This window comes from Euwallacea fornicatus, chromosome 18 (assembly GCF_040115645.1).
Source record: "Euwallacea fornicatus isolate EFF26 chromosome 18, ASM4011564v1, whole genome shotgun sequence".
NCBI classification, from domain to species: domain Eukaryota; kingdom Metazoa; phylum Arthropoda; class Insecta; order Coleoptera; family Curculionidae; genus Euwallacea; species Euwallacea fornicatus.
Window position 1 is genome coordinate 3,000,759 of NC_089558.1, and position 24,944 is coordinate 3,025,702.

General features: G+C 36.3%; 2 protein-coding genes across 6 annotated transcripts; one reads left to right on the plus strand and one right to left on the minus strand.

The window, feature by feature from the left end:
• Positions 1–98: 98 nt before the first annotated feature.
• On the minus strand, positions 99–17,982 carry bol (boule homolog, RNA binding protein). 5 transcript variants are annotated; one of them, XM_066293255.1, is made up of 8 exons: positions 17,728–17,982; positions 14,340–14,585; positions 13,256–13,422; positions 12,420–12,786; positions 12,174–12,280; positions 9,968–10,288; positions 9,354–9,698; positions 99–7,227 (listed from the first exon to the last, which is right to left on the minus strand). In XM_066293255.1, the coding sequence occupies exons 2-8, from the start codon at positions 14,551–14,553 to the stop codon at positions 7,066–7,068; spliced, it is 1,683 nt and encodes a 560-aa protein (XP_066149352.1). In that variant the 5' UTR covers positions 14,554–14,585; positions 17,728–17,982; the 3' UTR covers positions 99–7,065. The 5 variants fall into 5 exon arrangements, with proteins under 5 accessions (XP_066149352.1, XP_066149351.1, XP_066149350.1 ...); XM_066293254.1 differs by lacking the exon at positions 17,728–17,982 and adding an exon at positions 17,168–17,318; XM_066293253.1 differs by lacking the exon at positions 17,728–17,982 and adding an exon at positions 17,013–17,160.
• Positions 17,983–18,227: 245 nt separating this feature from the next.
• On the plus strand, positions 18,228–24,817 carry LOC136345132 (uncharacterized). Its single transcript, XM_066293162.1, has 8 exons — positions 18,228–18,529; positions 18,590–18,921; positions 18,984–19,388; positions 19,577–19,719; positions 20,202–20,367; positions 20,423–20,553; positions 20,608–20,831; positions 20,882–24,817. The coding sequence occupies exons 2-8, from the start codon at positions 18,590–18,592 to the stop codon at positions 20,969–20,971; spliced, it is 1,491 nt and encodes a 496-aa protein (XP_066149259.1). The 5' UTR covers positions 18,228–18,529; the 3' UTR covers positions 20,972–24,817.
• Positions 24,818–24,944: the final 127 nt, after the last annotated feature.

Consider the following 24,944-nt stretch of genomic DNA (forward strand, 5'->3'; position numbering starts at 1 on the left):
ATTGGTCGAAGCGTTTCATTAGCACAGTCTCACCGAAGTCGTCCCCAAAGGAGTATTGCGGGTGTTCACGAGTGGTTGGACAATCAATGTAAACCAGCTTTCTTTCTATATATAGTTTTTATTATCCTGTAAGTTTGTACATAGGACCTTACGCTCTATCTTTACTTCCTATTCTAAATTATATCTCACTTTTTTCTGTCGCAACAGCCGCTTGCATCTAGTGAAATTTATTAACGCCCCTACAGACTTTGGGCTTGCATTGATTCGAGTTCACAGGATTTCCAACGCGTGTGCAGACGACTTTTCAGGTGCTTTTTCTGTTGCTCAGTGTCGGCACACGCGTTATTAAATTTAATAATATCAAAAAATTGCCACCTAACAAAATCTAACTACTGCAAGCCACTGCTGTATTTTTAATTAGGTACCTATACGGTTAAGGTATAATATGTAGCTTTTAAGGACTATCTTAGACGTATTGCGTTTATGTTATTACACCTCTAAAATTATTGTTTGTTGGATATATTATTATTATTATTATTATTATTATTATTACGCAGACGCTATATCTTTATAATATTTATATAGGTACTTGTCTTAGGTAGTTGTTCTCAGTTTGCTGAAAAATATAACAATATACGGGGTGGCCTCAGTAGAAGACCACCCTGCATACCTCAAACAGTACGCACTGAACACCCAGGGCTCTCCGTTATATCTGAACACATACTTATTTATTTGCACATCTCAAACGCTCTATCACAAACATTTGGCTCAATCGCTAATAACACGAGTTCTCTTGTTAAGGACTGGAACGCGCGTTCTGCTGGTTATTACTAATTTGACCATGGAAATTCTTTTCTTTGTCAGTTCTCAGGAATGAACCACTCTATATTCCTTCCTTAAAACCTACTCAGTATCCACATACATTAGACTTATTCTACCATAGGTACTTATCCTTTACAATATATTAAGAATAATCCTTATTTTCTGCATACGAATAGGTACTACTTTACAACCTTATGAAGTTAACGTTTTATGCACAACCTTGAGTAGAGCATTTCTGTTTTTATACGTGTACCTATATTATATTGCGCTATTTACATGGAAACAACACGGATTCAAATTGACGGGTGTCTGGTAGGTATGATTGACGGAAATATTGCTTGTATATGACGCTTTGGGGTAAACATCCACGTAGTACTTTCAACTCTATTTAATCTTCGTTGACTAAGAAATTCTCGGTATGTAATACATCGTCTGAAAATCAACATCGTTTGGTTGAAATTCTGACTTCCAAGCCCGACTTAGGAGCTCGACGTTGGATTCAGATTTGGCGCTGACACGAAAAGGAGTCGCTGGCCTGTCCTTGAAACTAAATCAAACGCTCATGGCAAAACGCGTTTTCGTTCAACGTTATCAACATTCGACGTCACGTAATCATTTCCCAAACTTGGAACGCGGCGTTACATAACGCCAAATCCAAATTTAAGAGTATAAATCGAGCTGCTCAGGAGCGCCACGAAAGCGGCGACGTCGGTATCAAAATCGAGTTTACAAGTTCAGTTTTAAGCTTGAATCTCTCACCAATAAATGTTCGGTTTCTCCCTTTTCGCCGGCATGTGCGGTGGGGTTCTCAAAGAGGTTGAGGCAAGGGCGAAGTGATCGCCCTTTCTTTTCCTATCGAGGATGACCGAGGTGACGTTAAGCCGCTTCGCGTATCTTCACCATTTTTGTCCAGGTGTTGAAGTGTGCTTCAGTTAACGTGACAAATTTGTAATAAAAATTGCTAGTTTGCAGCTAATTGGAGGTTGAATCAAAGCAGTCAATAAAAACTTTGGAAAATACCTTGAAAGACATTTTGGAATAGTTAGTAACGCTGCTGTTGGTAGTTAACCTCATGAAATATATGCTCAGACCGATCGCAATTCAGTAAGTTACCGACAAGTGTAGGGTTCTAGTTAGGAACTTAATACAATTTCATTTCTATTAATCACCTCACCTTCGTTATCAAGATATAAAAATGATAATGCCCATTTTCGTCAACTCATACAGTTCATGTTTAAATCACTTTTTTATACAAAATATGTTGTTAGGCAATGTTTGAACGTCCAGTGGGAATTTTCTTTCAACATTTTTCCTTTGATTGGCGTCATTGCGAAGAGCATTTTCAGCAATTCTACCATGAACTCACAGTATAAATACAACTAAGATCCAGTGGCCACCTAAGTCAACCGTTGTTGAGTGGCGTTACAGATCACATCGACCATTCCTTGGGACAGTGCCCACCGCAAATGCGGGCGAACTGGGGATACGCTTTAGTATACAATTTAACCGGCCATGAGTGCCTTATTTAGTAATTTTAATTATTATTGTTTACATGACAAAATCGCCAACGAAGAGATTTCTGCAATAATTTCTCTTATACACCCTTATTTCACAGTTCCTCGTTGTAGAATAAACTTTAAAGGTCAACAACAGGAATGATTCAACAAAATTGTATGTACAACAGGTACGCATGTGTGCATTAAAACGAGGACAACGAAAAAAATGGTGAATGGAAACGGGGGTAGGAGATCGCTGGGGACAAACAAAAACAAAACGGTTTTGCGCTGCTGCGAATTTCATTTCTCGTATCAAATATTAATATTTGTTGATTAACAACAAAGGAAATTCTAGAAAATCTATAGTATCAAAAACATCGGACCCATAGCCTAATCAGGACGTTTTGGCCTTTGAATATATCATTAGGTATGATATAATTGTTTCGCTTAGGACTAACTTAGCGCTAAGAGTCTAATTATTATTATAACTAATAATAAATTACTAAACATCTTAAAAACTGTTTACAAGCTATGTATATGTATATACTTTACAACCTACAGGCTACGACTACTACATTCTAAATAAATCTTTGGATAACAAAAAACAGACAAATATAATTTAATTTTAAGCTCCTTAGGGGGCGGCGCTCAAACGGTGGAACGGCGCTCGGGGAACCACCTAACGACCCTACAGTCGCTAAATAAAACCTCTCTCTGTCAAGCCCCTTAAAGCATCGTATCGGCCGAAAACTGAACTCTTTAGCAAACATTAAAACAAACCACTACCTAACGGGTTGAAAAGAAACGAGTTTGGCTTATTCGCGTTACGGTTTCCAAAAAATTGTGCATATTAAGCTCCTTTGAAACACTTTTGATCGACAACGGTGTAATTTTGATTCGCGGTTAATGAGTTAGACCGCGGGCCAAGCTTCGTCGGCTCTCCAAAACGGTTTTAATGGGGAGAAACAACGGCAAGAGCCCGAAATCTGCCCCGCGGCCCCGTTATAAAAATCTACAAAAATTCAACAATTATCATTATATAAACGTCACAGCCCAAAAATTTAAAAAACGTTCGTTAAGAAATAAGCGGAGATGTGAAACATGAGGCTAAAGCAGAAAAAAACCGTTAAACGGGTCAAAGAGAATGCAGGGCGCAATTGACACGTATCGTTTATATACGTTTCGATAGTTGAAATTGACAACCAATTGACTGCAAAGAGCCGTGCGGCCTCGCGGGGAATGACACGCAAGGCGGGGCCAAAGGGAGAAGTGGGTCAAAAAAAAAACAAGATTCCGAATAATGAACGAATTGCATTTCAGTGAACTTGAATTTTCGAAAAAGGTTATGTCAACTTGATCAGTTTCAAGGAGCTGTATGGCCTGAACTTCAAGATAATTCATGATTGTGGGGCAAACTCCCTCCATAGAAGCTAGAAATGTTACAACTACACTGTCTGTTGCATTTAGGACATCAATATTATAAGGTTAAACTGGCGGTTTTTTTTAGAAGGGCGTTCATTATTCGGCATTTTCCGGTTCTCGGTGTCGCAAGTAACTACTGAAGACCTATGCGAGATGGCAACCATTTTGAGCAAGAATCTCACTTTTTGTCAAGTTTTCTTGGACAGCATGTGTAACCTAAACCTGGAAATCACCGCAATCGGTCCATTCGTTAAAAAAGTCGTTGTTTCATCGTCTAAAATCACCTAGCTGTGAAACTGAGGCGGCGATTGAGTGTCCCATGAATGACAATCGGAAATGACCGCTGATGGGAGCGGGGAGCCTGTCAGCGAAAATGGGTCCTTCTCCAGAATCTGTATTCTGGCGGGATCTTGGTGGCAATGGTTGGGGTAGGGTTGCTGGAAACGCGGTTACACATATAATCCCGAAAGAAATTAACGAACCTTAGCCGAAAATCTAGTAACCTTACATATTAAATAACAAGAAAGAGAGAATCACTTAAATATATCTATATGATGTATATCAATAATGTTGTATATATATTTCTTATCTTGATATAACCTAAAATATATTATAATATTCTGTATTAATTTCCCGTTATAATAGTTATGTATTTATCACTATATCTACAAACGTTAACGCTAAAAACCAACTAAAGATCTATCAACTGACTTAGCTTCACCTTAAACTTAACAAATAATGGCATATCACTTTTAACCAGACGTGACTACATTCCATGCCGCACTATTGCAACGTGTGTGGGAATTAAAGGGAGCCACGCCAAACCGAAAATCCGCGAATTAATATTGTCATTTTAAGTTTCAATTCAACTCATCAGATTGCAGATGGGAGAAAGGAAAAACACGTCTGGGTAATATCAATTTTTATCAGTTAACGTTCTTTCGGTGAAATTTTAAGCCCCTCCCCCTAAATTACCTTAAGAACGAATGCTTTAGGCACGGTTTGTCCAAATAGCGCTACGGCTATAGACAGATGACTTATGCGAAATGTTTTTAAGTGAAACACCGCAACACTTTATTCCTGGTTTCGTGTAGGCGCGGGCGAAAAGGCCTTTGAAACTATTAACCGATGGACCGTATTTGGAGTTTCTTTTCAAGGTGGTTTTAAGCATGAGGGAAGCTTCTTTTTCAATGGATATCCTACTTTGTGGAGTACCAAAGTCTAAAAAATTGGGAATAATGAAATCCAAATTCGCCTCAGTTTCTACTTCGGGTATTTCTGGGAGGTGATCCCCCATCTGAGTTTAACCACAAATAAACTACGTTTAAATCGACATAAAACATAGATTTTTCGCGATGCTATTCATACCTTTTTCCATATACAGGGCGTCTCAACATAACAGCACAACAATTCTTTTGTTCATGGTAATAGTGAAGGAGGGACTTTCGCTTCATCGTACGTAAGTCTGTGTCAAAAATCTACAAAAGTATTGACACACTGCCACTTTCTGACGCTTTGATGCCCCATTTAAGTGCGAGAAGGTGTACTTGGTGAAAGTGATTAAACCTTTGAATAATCTTCTACACTTGTCAGTTAAATGATTACTGATTACAATGTTATATCGCACATTTCCGAACAATGCGAGCATAGGGTATACCTTTTTCAACATTTTAAATTTCGAATTAATTACATTTTAAAAAATCAATTAGTGGAAAACCTTTGGGGAACCACCTTCTAAGAACACCCAGTACTTCCTTTTCAGGTGTACCACAAATGATTAAAAATACTAAAAATTTTTGATATACTGAGCTTGGATCTGTTTATCTGATTTTTTTTGTTAGCTAACCTGAACTCAAAACTTTATAGCACTCAATTCTCAGAGAATTCCCCTTCCAAAGGCTTGCGTTTTGTAACTGAACACACGTCTGGTCTCAGATATTATGTACAACAGTATCGGTCAAAGCTAATTAGGTGGTTGATGGATTTGATTCTAATGAACACTTAGTAAATTAACATTTGTCAGATAAACAAATATCGATAAGTTACTGCTATATAATTATCAAACATTGCGAAGCAGAACTTCAAAAATTCGTTGACGATGCGAGAAATCCGTTTTTCTTAAAATTTAACCATTTTTATTAATGATCTTGTGCTAATCTCATCTTATTGACAGGATTGTGTTGTTAGCTGAAGAGAAACTTCCCTCAACACCTTAATGAAACACACGCGCAGTCACACAATCACCAAACAGCATCAGAAGAAATGGACGAGACGCCCCACTTGAAGTCGCTTAAGTATATTTACCGCTATTACAAAATATAATACATTGCTTTGACATCTGAAGTCAAACGAATTTTTTCTAGGCATCACTAAAATTAAAAGGAGAATTATTAGGTCAATAATGTGGATAAATATTGAATAATATAAACTGCTAAACCATTGAAACGTGTAATAATGCCATGATATTAATCAGGAGCTATGCAGTATTCCACATATTGGGGTACCTAAGTGTTTTCGAAGACCTCATTTAATGGCGATATAAAATATCAAAATTTTAGGACGATTCCTGATTTATATTCCTACTTACATATTTGAAGAGAAGAAATGTTGCCAAATTTCTACAAAAACCTCCTTAGCTGGGAAATTTTAAATAAAGGAACACTTCGAAGTTTATAATCGAAAGTGGCATTATTATGCGTTTCTATGTTCCAGCTGTTTAGTTCGTTTGAAAGCTTTTCTGCAAACGTTTTACGTGCTAGTATTGACGCCTCGAAAAAAATACAGTGTTGTACTTCAGCCTTTTCAATTATGAAGGATTTGGTGTCGGTTCGATTTCGATGGTCCGTTACTTCAGAGAACAAAAAGCGTAGGCATTAACAAACATTAAATTGAGCTTACAAAAAATAGGAACTTTTATATTAGGCGAATTTGTTTGTGAAAATTGATAACCAATCTTGCACCAATACCTGCCGATGTAGTTGGAATATGTAAGGCCATGAAAGATTCATATTGATTCTCTAAAATCATAATCAAATATGACCTTATCCTGCAGTTGGTTCTGTAAGTATCAAGTTTCCACTTAACCATCAAATTCCCAGACATTCTAGGGTTTCCCCTTAACTGGCTTCATGGACATCGTGTACTTGAATTAATACTTAGCGGGTCACTTCCAAATAAAGACTATGTAGTCCAAACCGAAACCAATTAAATAGTCGAACCGCCGAATGAACCGGCTCCAAATCCGATGGGCTAACGGATTAAAAAACACTTGTACTATGGAATTAGTTTCCTAGTTTTTCTTGCGTTTAGGTGTACCTGGATGGGGTTAAATTTTAAGTATCTCCACTTGGGCAGCCAGGCCATCCTCCTGTGAGAGCAGTGGGGCATCCCCGGCGCCGATTTCGTTCGTTGAATTTCCCGAACCGATGCGGCGTGGTGGTTTGCGGGGCCGCCTCGTCGGGGGAACGAAACAAGCTTGTGGTGGTTGCTAATAAAAAAGGTAAGATTGAAATAAAATGTAACTAAAAAATAAAAATCATGTTTGGTAGTGTGTAGTTTGAAAAAATAAACACAAAGGTTGATTTGTTAGAACATGCATAACCACTGAAAAATCGTTGTCATGCGGTTACTGGAGTTGGGGACAAAGAAAAAAAATCACGTTCTATAAGTTATAAATTAAGCTTTAGAAAGCATTATTATTTAAAATCCTTGAAACCATTTACGAGAATGTCTAGGTGAGTGTGGCTACCTCTCACACCCACCAAGCCACTTTTCCTAGTTAACACCTGAAATTTTACTGAATTATTCAATCTGAAAGTAATTAAAATCTCTTTGAAGAATTCAAAAATTTCTTTTGAAAATAGGACGTAAAAACTGTCTTGACATTTAACCTGAAAACTATTTAGAACAACTTTGTCAGAAGGTTTTTTAATTACTACCGAAATATCACCGAATTTGGAACTTCGATCGTTTTCTAAATTCGACTACCGTCACTTTTCATTACATATTCCACTTATACAGGGGAGGAACGTTTACTTTGCGTGTTATTCCATTTATTTCTCGATGTTATTCTGTGTTATAAATATATAGATAGTTGAGCCGCATCACGGGAATGCCGACAGGCCGATACAATCTCTTAAAATAGCTCTTAGTATTTATGGCACATTTGGGCATCCAAAAAAATGCTATGCTATCTCCCTAAGTTTAACACGTTTAGAAAAATGGGTCATATTCTCGCCTGACTAGATTTTTGAATATGAGCAGTTGAACGCTATGGAAAAGTCGCAACAAAATGGCGCGTGATGACATCTTGTATACAGATATCATCAATTCAAGTGGAGCATGAGGATTTTGCAAGTAAAAGAAGGACCGCACAAGGTTTAATGTGATTCGGATAGACCAATGAAGTGGATTGAAAGACTAACGGTTTAAGTAAGCGGAGTTAGTCTGGTCGGGATATCCACTCCGATGTTTAGAATGGTATCACTTTCGCTGTCTTCTCGGCGAAGAAATTTTTAGAGATATCACTGCAAAATACAGCAATGTGAATAAAAAAAAACGACGTGTATTTTATGGCAGATTGGAATATTGCTTGGCACAAGGAAGTGGTTCGTTAGAGAATATCTTAAAATAATTCGGATTTTGTGCTTTACGATTTTTGTTTTTATTAAAACTTTTCTCGGTTAGTTTATTACACAATATTGGTTCGTTTATTCTAACATGGGACAAAATTAAACAGCCACAAAAAATTAATACGTCCATAGATGTGCATATTTATGTATTTTTTTGATGGAATTAACTGATAACATTAACATTCTCTCTACGCTACTGATTATTATTTTAAACGATTGACGATTTTTTTCCCTTTCCTGTAGGAGTTGACCTCGAAACTAATCAGTACTGCCGGCTCAGTCTTGGAGCCACCCAAAGATAATAACCAAATATGAGGGAATTCTAATCATCATATTCATTAACGGCATAACAACGTTATACGTTAATGGGAAATGTACAAAAGTTTTTAAATAAGTAAACATTTTGAAATTAATTTAATCCACTACTGACTTATATCAGAAAAAAATCTGAAACGGTGAGAGATATGGCATCAACGTAATGAATTCGCTCACTTCAACTCGGTTCATCTCACAATTCACTTCGTTGGTTTTTATTAGAGGCATATCGAACTTTATGCGGGCTTCCTACTTTCATAATCTCTATGTTTCCATTTGAACTAATGATACCTGTGTACCAGAGTTGTTTTGAATGAATTGTACTTAAGTGGCGGAGGATGACAACCATTTAAGGCTACCTTCATGAGTTCCCGACCTAAATTGAATGGAATGTGATTGAAACACGTAACAGAGCTCTAGACAACTATCAGTTTTATGGAATTATGTTCCACGAGAAACAATCGACGGTTGAATGGAAAATATTCGTTGAACTCCACAGACTTTCGCAATCACAGCAAAAATAAGAAAGTTTTAACAACAGCCACTGACGTTCAAAGGAAAGACATGGAAACAAAGAAAATAATTACTAGTTGTTCGTATATCCTATCTAGACAACAGAACAACAACCACCGAAACCAGCTTACAGCCCAAAATCACACTCAAGTACCTGCATCTTATAGGTGTTGTGCTGTATATTAAAAGGTCGGTTAGTAAACGGTCTCCGTGGAGCGCCGTTCATCTGCGGACCCCTCCTTTGTTGTTGTAGCTGGAGAGGCTGCGGAACAGGAAGCGCGTTTCGAAATGGTAAGTTGTTATTGTTGTGTTGAATGGTGTGCTGTGGGGGTGGCCGGCGCCCCCCCTGCATCGACGCGAGGTCTTTTTCCTGCTGGTAATCGAGCGACAGGATGGACACCACAGGAGTGGCCGTACTTCGTTGTTCGGACGGCGGAGAACCCGTCATGCCAGAGCGAGGAGTGCCACAGTTCTCTAGTCGGTCAGAGACTGATCCGTCCTACGTGCGGAATGAAAGTGTTAAAGAATGTTGGCTATGCCAATATTAAATCGCTATAAATGCTCTCAAAAAATGAAACGTTTTAAAGAAATTCTCCGCAAGAAGTCTGAAGAAAGTTTTTTCTACAATCGTCATGTGACAAGACATCCGTATCATCCGTAAAAACCGATACATTTTTTCATTATTAATAATTTTTCGCATTGTGAGTATTAAAAAATTAATTTTAATTGTCAAATGTCACATTTTATAAAATGACACATTCGGCTTACCTCGTTTATAGCATACGGGTTCGCAAGCGGTCCAAATTGTCCCATCGCGTGCGTAACCATAGGATCGAAAGTCCCGTCGGTGGAGGCATAAAGCGGCCCCGGGGCTCCGATGGTCGGGTCCATTGCTGCCGGATGAAACAAGTGCGGTGGTGGTCCGGAGTAAATTATGGCTTCGGCAGGCCCAGAAGCCGGCGCGTAACAGGGGGGCCGAGGCGGAGAAGAGCCACCGTTAGAGGCTGATGCAGTGGAGGCGAATGGTGGAAGCACGCCACCGTTTGCTGGCGGCCCCCCCGCCCCTGCGCTGTACAGCGTATAGTCGTACTGAAACGAATAGAATTTAATAGCTAGTTTTGGTACGGAAACATGTCGAGATAAAAACTTGTCCCCACAGAAACAACATTGAACCATTTCTATACAGGGTGTTTCCTAAATGTTAGGCAAAAATTTAAGGGGCCATTCTCTGAATAATTTTAAGAATTTCTTGTCGTTTGATGATTTTAGGAAAAATGCTTTATTTCCTAGATGCTGTTCATGAAATTCATTAAAAGCTACAATAATTGTTTAAAATGACTGCCGCTAGTTTCGATGCATGCTTCTAATCTTCTTCTCTTTCACAGCTGTACTTTTAAAAAAATACCAGAACTGTTTTTTATTGAATTGCAACTATAAATTATGCGATTTTTCAAATCTTCCAGGTTTCCCACTAGAATAGTGTAAACTAATGATTTTAAATGACTCCATGGGAAATAATTCAGAGGGTTTAAGTCTAGAGATCTAGCTGACCATAAGTGTGTTTCGCCACGACCAATTCAGCGATCTAGATATGTTCCCCTTAAATATTCATGATAAAAAAAGATTAAAAGCGATAAATTTGGAAACGTATTGAAATTAAATGAAGTCCAACATGTTTATTAGCCTTGATTTCAATATTCACACTATTTTGCTACGCTTATTTTAACCATTTTAATAAAAAAAGAAAAAATTTGGTTCATAAATATTTATAGTCTCGTATCTACGGAACGGCGTGTCGTTCCTAATATTATCAAAGAACAAAAAATTCTTAAAATTACTCAGACAATAGCCCCCTAAATGTTTGACTAACATTTAGAAAACACCGTGTATAGTTAGAAGAAGATCGTGAACACATAAAAGAATTTCTGAAAACACGTCACAATGACAAATGTTATCCCTCGTTTTTTCTGTGTAGACGAGTATTAACATGCAATAATGGCTATTCAACACAAATATAATCGTTAATATTTTCAAAATCCAAAACTGCTACTATATATCAACACTAAATTAGTTTTCGTCTAAATTGTAGTGCTTGAATAAGGAGACTAAAAAAGGCAGAGCTGACAAAAACTTGCCCGATACGTAAAAACCCGCATGGGTCTTAAAATCTCTGACGAAAACTCACCCTGATTTTACCCATTTGAATTTTTTTGTTCAGCAATACACACTAAAGGAAAATTCCTGAAATTCTTGAGAAAAAAAAGTCACAACACACAACATTTATAGTACCAATAATTAACACAGTGCTCTGCTGATACTGATCAAGCCAAAGAGTGCCCAACACAAACTGCAATCTCTTGGAACATCATTCAATTAAATTAAAAAAAGGAAAACTACTAATAGAATGACAACTTGGGTCGAACCTCAATACTGAAGCTGGGGCGCGGCGCCTGCCGCGTCCAGCAGCACGTAGGCTTGCGGCGCCGGGGGATAGAGCCCCGCCACGGCGCACTCCAACGGGCCTCCGAGGCACGCTTGGGCGGACTGCAGCGGTGCATTAAGGACAAACACAAACAATGGTTACTTTTAACGTCAATCAATTACAACGTAATTTTGGATAAATTGGAAGCTAATGTTAGTAACTACAGCAATAAATACAGGTTGTTCGCTTTTTTTTGGACTCTTTTTTTTTGTTAAGCATTGGATAACTGTCGAGATTAGTAGTAATCCAAATATAATCACACACTTGTACAGTTTCCAGAGGAAAGTGCCACAATTCAAAGGTGACAGAAAATGTAATGCCTAATTATGTTGAATGTGACTCCTTAAGTATGGATATAAAAACTAAATTGATACTAAAAAAACTTTCAATGGAAAAATGAAACTCCCACAAAATAATTATTTAAATAAGACTGTGTAGTGGAAAATTAAACTGGCCATATCCAAATATGTAGCTGCGAAGACCTGAACTTACCGGCACAAGAGAATACTGTTGCGGCATGTAAATGGCCTGCGGAAACATCATGGATGTGTAAGGGCCTGCCTGCGGAGGTCCTGTTTGCGTTTGATACATAGGAGGTGCTAAAAACAAGAAACAAACGAGATTGGATTAATTTAAGGTACAACCTAAGCCAAAGTTGGATATATATAAGAAACTACTTTCCATTGAAATATAAGAAACAACTTTCATATAAAAAGTTATATTAAAATTACAACTTACCTTGGTATACAGCTTGTTGCGCAGCAGCCGCCGCTGCTGCCTGTTCTTGCCCAGCTTGTGAAACTTGCACCTGCGCCTGCGCTGCTGTGCTTACCATGGTGGGCACCGGAGGTCCCGGATAATAAGCCGTCGCTCCAGGATAGAATGGCGGCGCGCCACCAAAGAAGAATGGGGGAATGGGTGGCTGAAGTGCGGCCTGGTGGGCGGAGGGGGCGGAAGAGCGACCGTCATTTTGACATTGAGTATCATATGGGGGAGCTGCCGGCGGACGTCCAAAGGGTTGTTTTTTGATGGCAGGGGCGATATTGAGACGTCGCTCGCGCAGAATAATGTTGTCAGGGTCGCGTAATGGACGACGGGCGTCATCCTAGAATATTGACATTAGTGGCTTTGTAAAATCAGACCTAAATATAATGGCTTTTACGGGCATAAAACTCAATAGATGACTTACAATATATAAATTTATAATAATCGAAAAACATAGAATGAGAACCACGACAATTTTTTCCCAATTTTGCTTTCTTGAGTTTTTTTTTGGGACATAGGGGGGTTCCTGGTAATGAAGAGGCAAATCACGTGACCTAATTGTGTTCTGGATCAATGTCTAAATTTAGTACTTGGGACAACTAGTCTCTCAAATAACTCCGTTTAGAAGAAATGTGGCAGCCCCGTTCTCTTGGCTTATTCAATTAATCAAAGAATCACTCAATTAATCAAAACTAATTTAAAGAAACGGAAGTGAAGGTCAAGTGTCAAAGACCTTGATTTGATGATCTTTTGGTCCTCGATATATGACGTCACTGGGTTCCTATTGCAACGAAACCCCCCCTACTAACCTCACTTTCGAAAGTAATAAACCCATATCCTTTGGAAACACCAGCGCGATCCTGAATAATTTTTGCCGCTTTAACGGTTCCGTAGGACGAAAACAGCTGCATCAGCTCGCCTTCAGTAGTACTGGCTGATATTCCACCGACAAAGATTCGGTTGGGAACCAGAGTCCCTGAAAAAAATATCCGTTACATATCAGTTTGCAAACCTAAATTAAAAGTCAAAGGAACAAATGTATAGTCTCTGGCTTTGCTCTTAGCTTTAATTTCGACCAGAATCTAAATTTTGAGGTAATTCGACCTCAATTCAACCTGAAAAAGAAATCTCTTATTGGATATGTTATATTAATTGTACTTTGGCATACACTTAAAATAAACAATCATAAAACATAAATATGAGTTCCACACACTGATCATTAACGAAAATTGCTTCGAGAAATAATATGTTGGGGTTGAAATATAATACTCATCTTAGGTTGCTTAAATCAACTTAATGGTTTAGTCTGAGTTTATTATTTAGGAGACGGAGCTTATCCGGCATGTTTATTGTTTGTGATTTTGTCTTTAAAGGGTCACCACTCCCCAAAGTCAAAAAATTATTCTAACTATTTGATTGCCTTCTCGATCACCTGATCTCACATACTTCGATTTTTATCTACAAGGCCTAAGGCCTGGCAAGTTTTACTGATTCATGGGTGAATTAAGGGAGATTTTTTGATCAACAATGGGATAACAACTTCAATTAACTACTATAAATTGGATAATCATCGTTTACATAAAAACAAATAATTTAAGATTGTTAATTGATAAATAGTTTAAAAAATATATATATGTGTTATTGTGCAATAATTATTACGGTGTTTTTAGTTTTCCTCTTGAGGGCATTCACCGTTAAAAAATAAAGTCACAAGACTGCAAACACCGATTCCGATCAATTAGATATTAACTAAAATCTTCCAGGCTGAAAAACGCAGAATTTTTGAACACACTATTCGTGCAAATATACTTTCGCCAAGTTCCACTTATGTAGAATTGTAAAGTACAAATATATCTAATATACTATATATAACACTTGGAACATTTTACTTACCATACTTCGGAGCATTATTTATCAATGGGGGAGGACTTGGCCCTTGCTGACCCGTCCCATTTTGAATAGGAGTTCCAGCAGGCGTAGGACCACCAGAGCTTCCATTTGAAGGTCCTTTCTTGCCGCTTATTGGGCATCCTCCATTGCTCTGCTGGAGGGAATTCTGCTGTGGTTGTTGCTGTGTCATTACTGCATTAGTCGCACCGTTGGACATGACCGGCTGCGGGAGTTGCCTTGCAACTAGACCTATGCCGATTTCGTGATTAGTGGGACAATAAAGTGTTATTAAATATTCTTAAAATTCGAGGAAGAATTCAAAAATGTCAGTTTCGTATGAAATAAAGGACTTGGTACGGTCGAAATTTTCATTACGCTAAAATAACGGTAAAGCTCAAATAGGCGCTGTTAGCAAATGGGCTACGAGAAAACCAGTAAATTTCGCTCACTTTTCTATAAGAGAATCTATGACTCAATTTGCGTTAATATGGTTCGTACAGTCCAATCACAACCCCCAGGACGACTTTTTATCGTTGTCGGCGTCGAAAATAAGTGTTTTTAATAAGTTAGTGTCAACAGGCAAGAAAATCAACAATGTAATAAATGCTCATTTTGCGAGGGTGACAGCGATAAAATTACGGTCTGGTGTACCTTCCGTCTACCTGAATAGGTAAAGTCGCCCTGGGCAATATAATTCAAGGGCGAAAGCAATTTTGTCCGACATAAAGCTAAGATTCTCTTCTATTCTACCTACTATTGTTCATATTTGAAATTTCCAATGCGATCGTAAATAGAGGCCCCCTAAAATCTTCATTTTTTAACCTCCTAGAATAGAATGTCACATGATATAAGGCAACTACTGTACAGTGTCACAAATTTGATGGTTTTTCCCAGTGTTTTAGTTACTACTAAAATTACGACATATTTCGTTAACTTCCTATGTTACAGGATTAAAAAAATAGAGCCTTTAGTTACGACTGTCGTGGGTGGGTTCCCTTTTCAAGTGAAATTTGGTTAATAAACCCATGTGCTTGCCTGTATAGGGCGGCCGCAAAAAATTGAATTAAATCAGTGTTTGTTTCTGAGATATTTTATACTTAAAACTATTTACATTCAAAGTATAAAATATAGTTCCTGATCTCTGGTTCCTTGCAGCCATAAGGTCCAAATTATTAATACGTTAGCAACTTTAACACCAAATCAGTTTCCCTAGTATCTAGACTTTATGTGAACTTCATATGGAAACTAACTGTAAGTTTAATTTAATAGCATTAATATTTTGGACCCAAATCACGAACATTTTCATATATGATAATCATAGTTATTTTATGTAACTTTAATTAACCTTCCAATACTTTGTCCAAAATGAACTTAAAAGCATCTATTTTTTTAACTAAATAACCCAGTAATCTAGAATGTTGCTAAAATTGGTCCTGTTCTTTGAACGGAACTCTGTCATTCACTAGTACCCTCATAACGTCGAAGAAATACGATGTAATGGTGACGTCAGTTCCCCCGATTTTCACGCCATGGATTATTACCTAACTTATCTAACAGGATGGATAAAACTGAAAAAGTTTCACTTCTAGATTCTTGGGCAAAAAATTATAGAAAGAGCAGGAAGTCAGTTAGTTGAATATCCAAAGAAATTTGGAAGGGACTGTAATCCAAATAGGTTTCTCCTACATAAATATAAGAAAATCCGTGAAAACCCTTCTAAACATGAAAAAAAGCAGTGAGATTGACGAACTGAACACCCTCATGAGAATAGCTTTGACATGCAGAGAGTTTTTGCCTATTAATTGTGAAGTTTACTGGATGAACTAATAAAGATGTGGGAGTCTGCCTGAAGTCTGGCAACATCAAATCAGACTTAATATGCCAATAATATACTAAAAAACATAAATCTTAACTTCAATTTTATTGAAAATGAGTGTTTCTTGTAATTTTATATAATCATACTGATAAAGTATGAATGGAAATATGTGATAAATAAGCTAAACATTTTTATCAATTCCAGGAATTAAAAAAGGAAAGGGCATGTGTTAAAAAGTGAAATATTTTACCTACAAGATGATTAAAAACCTTTTAAAACCTCATAATAAGCCCTTTCAAAAAGTCATTCAGGAGTTTTACGCAATTAATTGTTAGTAACCTCAGATTAAAGGGCTGTATGGATTTTTTTTTATATTTAAGTCAACAAACACCTCATAAGACATTCAGGTTAGCATTGAATAGAATAATTTTCCAAAAAAGCTTATTTTAGAGTCAAATAGTCGCGAAAAAAAAATTGAAGTTGAATAAAACAACACTTTTCTCCAGTTTTTTGAGGCATGGCTTACAAGCTTCTTTGTCTCCATGCTGCTCGTATCAACGTGAAGGGCACTATCCAATACAATTACCAAGAATGTTGGGACTTTAAGTGTTATAAAAAAAAAACTGCAAATTCCTGTTAACTTTCTTAGACTTGACCCACTTTCCGTGGCCCATTTCCGCATTCATCGCTTTCCAACTGATTTTTAGACAGAATGCAAACGGATCTAGCTCCTTTCACTTTGCTCAATTAAACCAATCAATAGTAAACAATGAAAATGGATTTTACACGGTTTACACACATTTTATAACAGGAGATATCTGTAAAATATCGAAAAATTTGTTCTAATAAAGAATTTTTACCCATTTCGAGGCGAACAGCCCTAGATGAACTGTTTTTCGGGGGCCACTATACAACAATGCACCAAACGAAAACACTGCAGTAAAGCTGCGGATTTTTAACACGAAACAGTGTGGGATATTGGTTAGTTTTCACGGCTAGTGGTACGAATCCTTACTTGCTTATTTTGAGGCCTTTGCACGCACATTGATTTGATCTGTATCTATTACAAAAAAACTTAAAACTATGCCGTTTTTCCCTATCTACTCAACAACTAAAAACTGAAAACTGACGATAAGATGGCGCCCACCAATAGGATACCTGGGAAGTGTGACGTAACACCTCGAAGCACACTTTCGCCGCGTTGCCGTGACTCCAATCCTTCCCCAAGCCTAGGCAGCTTCCAATCCACCAATCATTAAATCGAATAAATTTATCTAATATTTGAAATGCAGCGACGTAATTACGTTAAATACGCAAACTGCATGACTTAAAATGGCGCTGTACAGTGCATGAGCGTCATCTAGAACTTTGTTGAAAGAGTATTTGACACCTACTGGAGAATCGCCAAAATGACAGGATTTTCTCCAAAAATCCTTAGCAACGCAGCAAATTTATTTAAATAAATTATGACCGAAAAACTGACCCGCCAATTTCGATTTAATGATCAATTATTAACGATTTATAGCTCTTGTTTTTGGGAAAGACGCAACGAGTGCGGCTTTTTTGATCTCTTACCTGGTTGGCGAAACAAATAGATAACTGTTCCGATTTGAAGAGTCAATCCGCGTCGCTAAGTTTAAGAAGCAGATCTTCTAACGTAACTCTGCTATTTCCAAGTGCATTTTCTTCAAAATAGAAACTAACACAACGTGAACAGAAACTGCAAAAGTCAAAAACTTCAGAACTTGAAAAACAAACAATCAATTTACTGGTAAACCGAGTGCAACGCCAACTTCGACAACGAGGTTTAGGTAGACCATCCGAAGGTTATATTGTTGCGACAGTTAATACATTCAGATTTATGGAGAAAGAAGACTAAAGGGACTGGGACCCTTTCTTTTGCCCCTGTCTTCACCCCTCTCCGAATAGTGAGGGTGGCGGGTAGTGGTAGTCAAGGTCAAGATTCATGGTGTTCACGAGTTTTGCTGTACATTGCATTGTCGCTCGGCGTAATACGAGTTGGCAACAACGTAAAAGTTCAGTGTAAAGAGGTGACACTGACAGAGACAGAAGAACGGACCGCAACCCCAATAAATCGGACATTTTTGCATTTTTTGGCTTCCTTTACCTTTTGCTTTCATGTTACTACAATTTTTGGCTGTTTACAATAAACTAAGAAGCAGACGTTTGATTTCAAACATCATCGCTATCATTAATCTGTACATTTCAAAGCTTAAAATGAGTTTTGTATAGCTTTTGTAAAAGGTAACATAACTCTTTGTTGATGGCGCCATTTTAGAAAGTTTGTTTATTGAAGTGTGTTTTAATTAACTTCGGGTTCAAGTGGTTGTGGCGGGCTCCATAAGATTTCATTAAGGTAACTAACCTAATACTCAAATAGACACACGAATGTAAATATAATGCACTAAATTTTCAGATGGAGGGAACAAATGGCAACAGAACTGAAGATGCATCTCCAGAAAGAATTTGTTTAGAGGCAGCGTCTGAAGTTTTTAAAATGACTTTAAAAAATGAGACTGAGGCTACACCGCATTTATTTAGTAGTAATCCTAAAAAACGCAAAGTTATTAACTGTGATATGTGGGCAAGGAAAAATTTATTAACAATATGTTCTTCGACTCCTCAAGCATCCAGCACATTAAATGATAGTTTTACACAAGAGTTTGAAAACATTAAAATTGAGACCAGCTATATTACTGTAGACCTTTGCGATGAGGGACCAGCTTTAAAGCTGCGGAAGTCCAATAAGTAAGCCATTTTATAAATTCATTTTTGTGTTTTGTAAATTTCCATTGATATTTCTCTTTAAGCTGTGAGAAATTAGTGACGCCACCTTCCACCCCTGAATTGCATTTTAAATCATTTGATAGCACCCCTAAAAAAGCTAGCATTTTTGCCAGATGTTCCTCAGCTTGCAGCATTCCTTCCCCCTTGAAAGAACAACATGACATTTTATATCCCACTCTGAAGCCATTGGATCAATCCAGAAAGATATTAACTCCTCAAAAGTTGTCAGAAACAGCCAGTAGGAAGAAATGTGTTGCTGAGATTATTCAGAATCAATGGGGAGATAGATTGTTATACAAGATCATTGATAATGATGTTATTATGGGAAAAGTGTTTAGCTACTTGTCAAATGGGGATTTGTTCAGGTTTTCCAAAGTGAGTAGGGCATTTAAAGATGCCTTGTTTAGGAATCCAAAGGCTAGTTTAAGGTATGTCCAATACAACCCTAAATTTAATTTTTTATGTTCTTCAGACATTCAGACTTTACCTATTTGGAATGATTGACCTAATCAAACAGGGACATCCTATGTGAAGTGTTTATTAGTTTACAGGGTGCTTTCATTAAATAGTACCATTATTGCTGAGAAGCTTACACATAATTTAATATTCTTTTCAGGTGTGATGTATTCCAAGAGTGTCACAAGATAAATAAAGAGAATTACAAAATTACTCCTCCCAGTAGTCCCGAAAGCCAAACTTTATTTCCTGAAGGATCAATTAGTCCAAATCGTCAAAATTTTGCAGAATTTGCGGAAATGGGTAAGTTTTTTTTTGCAAAAATAAAAGAAAAAAATAATATTTTTGTACTTACAAAGGGGAAGAAAGAGTTATTTATAACAGTTTATATTATTATACTGTGATAATTAAGCTCTTTTACGGCCCATGCATAAATTAAATGGAGTCGGCTTGGTCTCGTGAAATCCAGGTACCTGCAGAGGTGTTCTATCTGGTCACAGTTCATTTGTCTAATTCTTCTCAAAAAGATAAAGACAGGTCAAAAATCGTTAATGTGTGGGCCTTTTCCGTCAATATCTTTATGAATATTGCCAATATAACGCTAAATTATTTAATTCTTATTAGCTGATATAAATCTTTTGCCCCCTTCTATTTCTAAATTAAATTACCCAACAAACATTTAACTACACTTTCGTCCAATGCCAATTTTTTTTTGCCTTTAAAAACAAAATTAAATGTGACTTTGATGGCTTTTATCTAATTTATTGTATGTATATGTTATCAAGGTAGCCACTTGAACCCAACTCAGTCCTTAACAAAATGCCCAAAGTGCACAAGACCCTCCATTGTAGAAGACCACATTGCCCAATGCCAAGAAGGAACCTTTTGTGGGTATATTTTCTGCCAGAAATGTAGTAGCTTCGCATATAATCCAAAAGAATTTTATGACAAGTCAGTTGAATAAAAAGCTTTAAGAATTCTTTTTTCTACAGATGATTAATTTTAGATGCCGGGGCTTGACTCTAGGCTGTTCGCCATTGAAAAGACGGCCGAAATTAGAAGATTTAACAAACTCATCCCTCGATTTCAATGTTAGTACTGTTTTTAATAGCACTGCTGAAAATGGATTCTCCTCTGGTGAGCATCTTTACTGCCACGTATTGCTGCAAAGTTATATCACTCATTTTACAGGCTACTATTCTGGATGTGATTCCACTTACAGTCCCCTATCAGTGAGAAGAAATTTGAATTCCTCTTTGAGCAACAGCAACGAGAGTTCGTTGAAGTCGCAAAAAGTTTTGTTTGAAAGCAACAGATCTTTGAGTACACCATCTATTAAACGCGAAGACAAAAGGAGATCCTCAGGCAGTATTAAACCTATTGTAAGAACTAACACTGTCAAGAGAAGAATAGAGGTAAGTTACTTGTAGTTTTGGCATTTCAATGTGCAACAGTTTTTCTATAGATTTGTGAACCCTCTTCACCACCAAAGGGACCAGTCTACAGTGCCTGCTCGAAAGAAAGTAGAAGGAGCCTCAAAAGGTTAACAAGGTGAAGGGCAATGGTCCTAAATACTAAAGATCGTCTTGGTCCGTCACATCCAAAAAGCTTATATTAAGCTCTCCTTTATATTAACGAATTCATCACGCAGTAGATGTAGGTAGGTACGGAGGAGTATGTATTCTCAAGACATTTGTTTTTTAATGTTACCACTCGGTTGTTCTTCATTACGTGTTGCAAACGTTGCAGTTTTATTCAAGTGATAAAAAATTTGTGTTGTATTTATTAAGGCGTTTTGCTGTTTAATTCACCGTTGTGGATCAAGTTAGGTAAACTTGAGTAAATTTACCAGGATTGGCCTATTTCCTTTTACTTAAAGGCACACAACAGCTTTATAAATGGTTTAAATTTAAAGCCTCATTCTGTGCATACAGATTTTATGATTATTACTTCAGGAACGGATAAAAGAGCAAGGTGTGTTGCTTAAATAAATTTAGATCCTAATTTCCTTGATTTCTGAGTTTTTAAAAAATGCAGATTTTATTTTTTTATTCACTTTTTTGAAGACATTATCACCATATAACTTAAAGGAATAGGACCTACGTTTATAAGAGTAACCTAGCATAAAATGCCTTTTTCTAATGGTACTTCTCCTGTCCTGATCATCAAATCTGAGACACCTTGTACAAACCAGACATTTTTACAAATGTTCGATCGGCAGTAGCAAAGATTGATGAATACAATAAGGTCATAAAGTTTTAAACAACAGTTTATATCAAAAATCGTAAATATTTTGGGACAAATTCACAACGTCGTAGTGAGAGTTAAATTATAGAAATATAATTTTTACACTATTATTAGAAGGAAATCAATATGTTATAAAACAGAATTGAAAATATAACTTTTTTATATTGAAAAATAAAATCAAAGGTGCAATCTCAATCAAAAAGTTCCCACTGTCTTTTGAATCACGCGTTAGTTATTGTTGATTGCAGGGCAGTTCCATAACAAACAGCCTTTATGTCGGGATATATAGGTTTAGCTTAAACTTCGTCTACGGTTAAACTGAAAATTTTAATAGATATAATCGATTATATGTCAAATCTATATATTTTTTAAGATTTCCGTTCTTATGACGATAAATTCTATAAGCGATGACAGATGCGGATTGAACCACTCGAATCCGTCTTGACCCTAGATTTTTTTAAATGCGTATCTGATGATCTTCATAATATTTTAATTAAGAATCCTTAAAAATCCATCAGTTTGACATCGTGCGAATACAGGATCGCCCGTTTCGTATCTAAAGAAAAATCAGTCCGACTGCCTGATATTTTTATCCCCTATATGCAAATTCGGACCATTTTGGTATCGAAATATGTTTTTAGCCCTATTAAAAGACGCCCGTGTGATACTTTTTTATTTTTACATACTCGATGTTTGCCGTCTTTAATATCTTCAAGGATTTTTACATAAATATTCCGTTTAGTACTTCTAGATGATGCCAATTTAATGTGCCTCTACTATGCTATCAAATATTTATTATTATTACCAAGGAAATTTTAAAGATCGTTAATCTTGCAACTTGGGCACATTGTTTTCTCATGACCTAGACCTTTGTATTCCATTCACTCTTTGCCGACTAGTCTTTACTTGTATTCTAAGACGCGTCAATTTTCTTTTCTTTTGCTGTAGGATACTTTCTCGATATACACAGAGTATTTCTTAAGCATGGTTCGTAACTTCAAGACTCAATTTTTTTATGGTATTTAGACAAAAAAATTCCAATAAACAAGTGACTGAAAACGCTTAGATTCGCTTCGATTCGAAATAAATTTGGAACGCTAAGTGCTAGATTTTTAAAATTCTGCAGTTATCGTACGTTAGTAAACAGCTGCATTTTTGGTATAAAGTTGTAATTCGGCGTGAGTCAGTCAACGTTTTCGCTACAAAATATAGAACACCATTAGATTTTTTAACTTTTATTATTTTCATTTCTTTTCTTCATTCACATTCGTTAATTTTTTATTATATATGCTATGGCAGATGCATCATATATATATATATATATATACATATATATATATATATATATATATACATATATATATATATATATATATACATCTATATATATATATCTATATACATATATTTATATGTATAGGATGTATCTATCATAGCTTAGGAGTTTGTTGCCAAAGCGATTTTAAGTTGAGAATATCTAGTGGGTGTCTATTGTAACCGAGCTTCAAGTATTCTAGTTTTTGAAATGATTTCAGTTACTTTTTAGTTACTCCTATTTCATAAGGTATAACCACAACTAATAATTTTGGAATTGTTAAAAAACTAGAGTGGCTTTAAGCTATCGTTTCCATAATTTCAACTTATTTGCTAAAACTCGTGCTGAGGTTACATTCTGTAGAGGGCACAATTCGGCCTGCTTGGCTTCCAATGAAAACTAATAAAAAAAAAAATACATTTGGGTGTGTATGTACGTATCGTCTGGGGAATCTTCAGAAACCCTGATTTTCTTTGTTTTCTGCAGCTCATTAAAATACTGAGTGTCTAACCCTTGGATCTCTTTCAGAGTCAACTGAACAAATAACAGTAGCCTTGTAGTAAACCAAAAACAGTTTTGTAGTTAATCAAACGTAGGATAGTAGTAAATCATTCATCTCTATTTTCAAATATATTTTATATAAAGCCCTTTGTAAATAAAAAAAATTCAGTTCATTATTCAATTCTCAGGAAAACTACATATTAAAGACCAGTCCAGCCAAAATAAATCAACATTTGGCATTCGGAAATTCGTAACACTATATTGGATATTAGAAAGACAATACTAGAAAAATTTTTAGAATTTTCAAAAAAAGTTGCAAAAAATTATAGGTCTGGAGGCCACTTATTTTTTATTTGAAAAGCACATGTGTGCTTCTAAAACTGCTGAAATTATTAGAAGAATTTCATGTGTAAAGTTCATTTACTATATTCTTTTATCTTTCAAACGGTTCAACTCGTGTAAATGTTTTGCGCAATTTCTTTCCTTGCATTTTAGGTATATTTTCGCCTTGAACTGATAAAATGCTCTGTTATTGAGTTTTCATTATTAAAATAAAAGGAAGGTATCTACTTTTCTTTTTATTATAGTTCTGGGTAGTTTATCAATTTCTAGTGACTTTCTGTCAGAACTTTTCTGCTATTTCTAACAATGCTAACAGGTACCTTGTGCACAAATGCATCGTGCACATTCTATGGACCTTACTTTGAAATTAAGAAATCTTACACCTGCAAGTTACGATTGAACACGTGTCGTGATTTTTACACTTTACCATAAAATAGTAGTGATCACAATAATATATGAGCAAAAGGAATACTTCCCGACAGAAACGTTATTTTCCGCACTTAACACATTGAAAAGTAACCGACGTGTTTATACTGAGAATCACGATCAGGTTACGCTCCTATACATTTAAATAGGTGTTCCTTCGAGTGTGAACATAGGCTTAGTTGTGCTTCTATCTAAAAGGAAATAGACAAATCCCTCTACAGGTCTAAATTTAAGCCCGATTTTTTAGTACTGTGTCTAACAAGATAAACATCAAAAGGGGCATTTCTTTTATATTATTAATTATTGTGTTTTTATATATTTTTTTACTTCATTAGTACCTATTAATCTGTGTCATGTGTAGACGTTACCCACTTAAATGGATCTGTACGGAAGTTGAGGGATGACTTTGTACATACGTATGATTGAAGGCTGGTCTAAATGTCTAGTGTGTTGTAAGTTGATGTTCTTTGCCATTCCCATGATTTTATTGTACCGGTGGTAGTTTATTTATCTACACTTATATGTTGTTCTACTTAATAATATTTAATAAAGTCCATTTCTTAATAAAAATATGTATTTTTGCGATATGCTGTTTTATCTAAGATATATAGAGTGTCCCAGAAATTGAGTTAATCTGCGTTATTTTGCTAATATAACTTTAATCTAGATTGAAGGATTGAGAGCCAACAAAATGAAA

Coding starts and splice junctions, on each gene's coding strand:
- bol (XM_066293253.1), bottom strand. Junction 12,787..13,255: donor TTATTACTTTCGAAAGTGAG/GTTAGTAGGGGG, acceptor TCAATATTCTAG/GATGACGCCCGTCGTCCATT. Junction 10,289..12,173: donor AACAGTATTCTCTTGTGCCG/GTAAGTTCAGGT, acceptor TATTCGTTTCAG/TACGACTATACGCTGTACAG.
- LOC136345132 (XM_066293162.1), top strand. CDS start 18,590: ATGGAGGGAACAAATGGCAACAGAACTGAAGATGCATCTCCAGAAAGA. Junction 18,922..18,983: donor AAGCTGCGGAAGTCCAATAA/GTAAGCCATTTT, acceptor TTTCTCTTTAAG/CTGTGAGAAATTAGTGACGC. Junction 20,832..20,881: donor CTGTCAAGAGAAGAATAGAG/GTAAGTTACTTG, acceptor GTTTTTCTATAG/ATTTGTGAACCCTCTTCACC.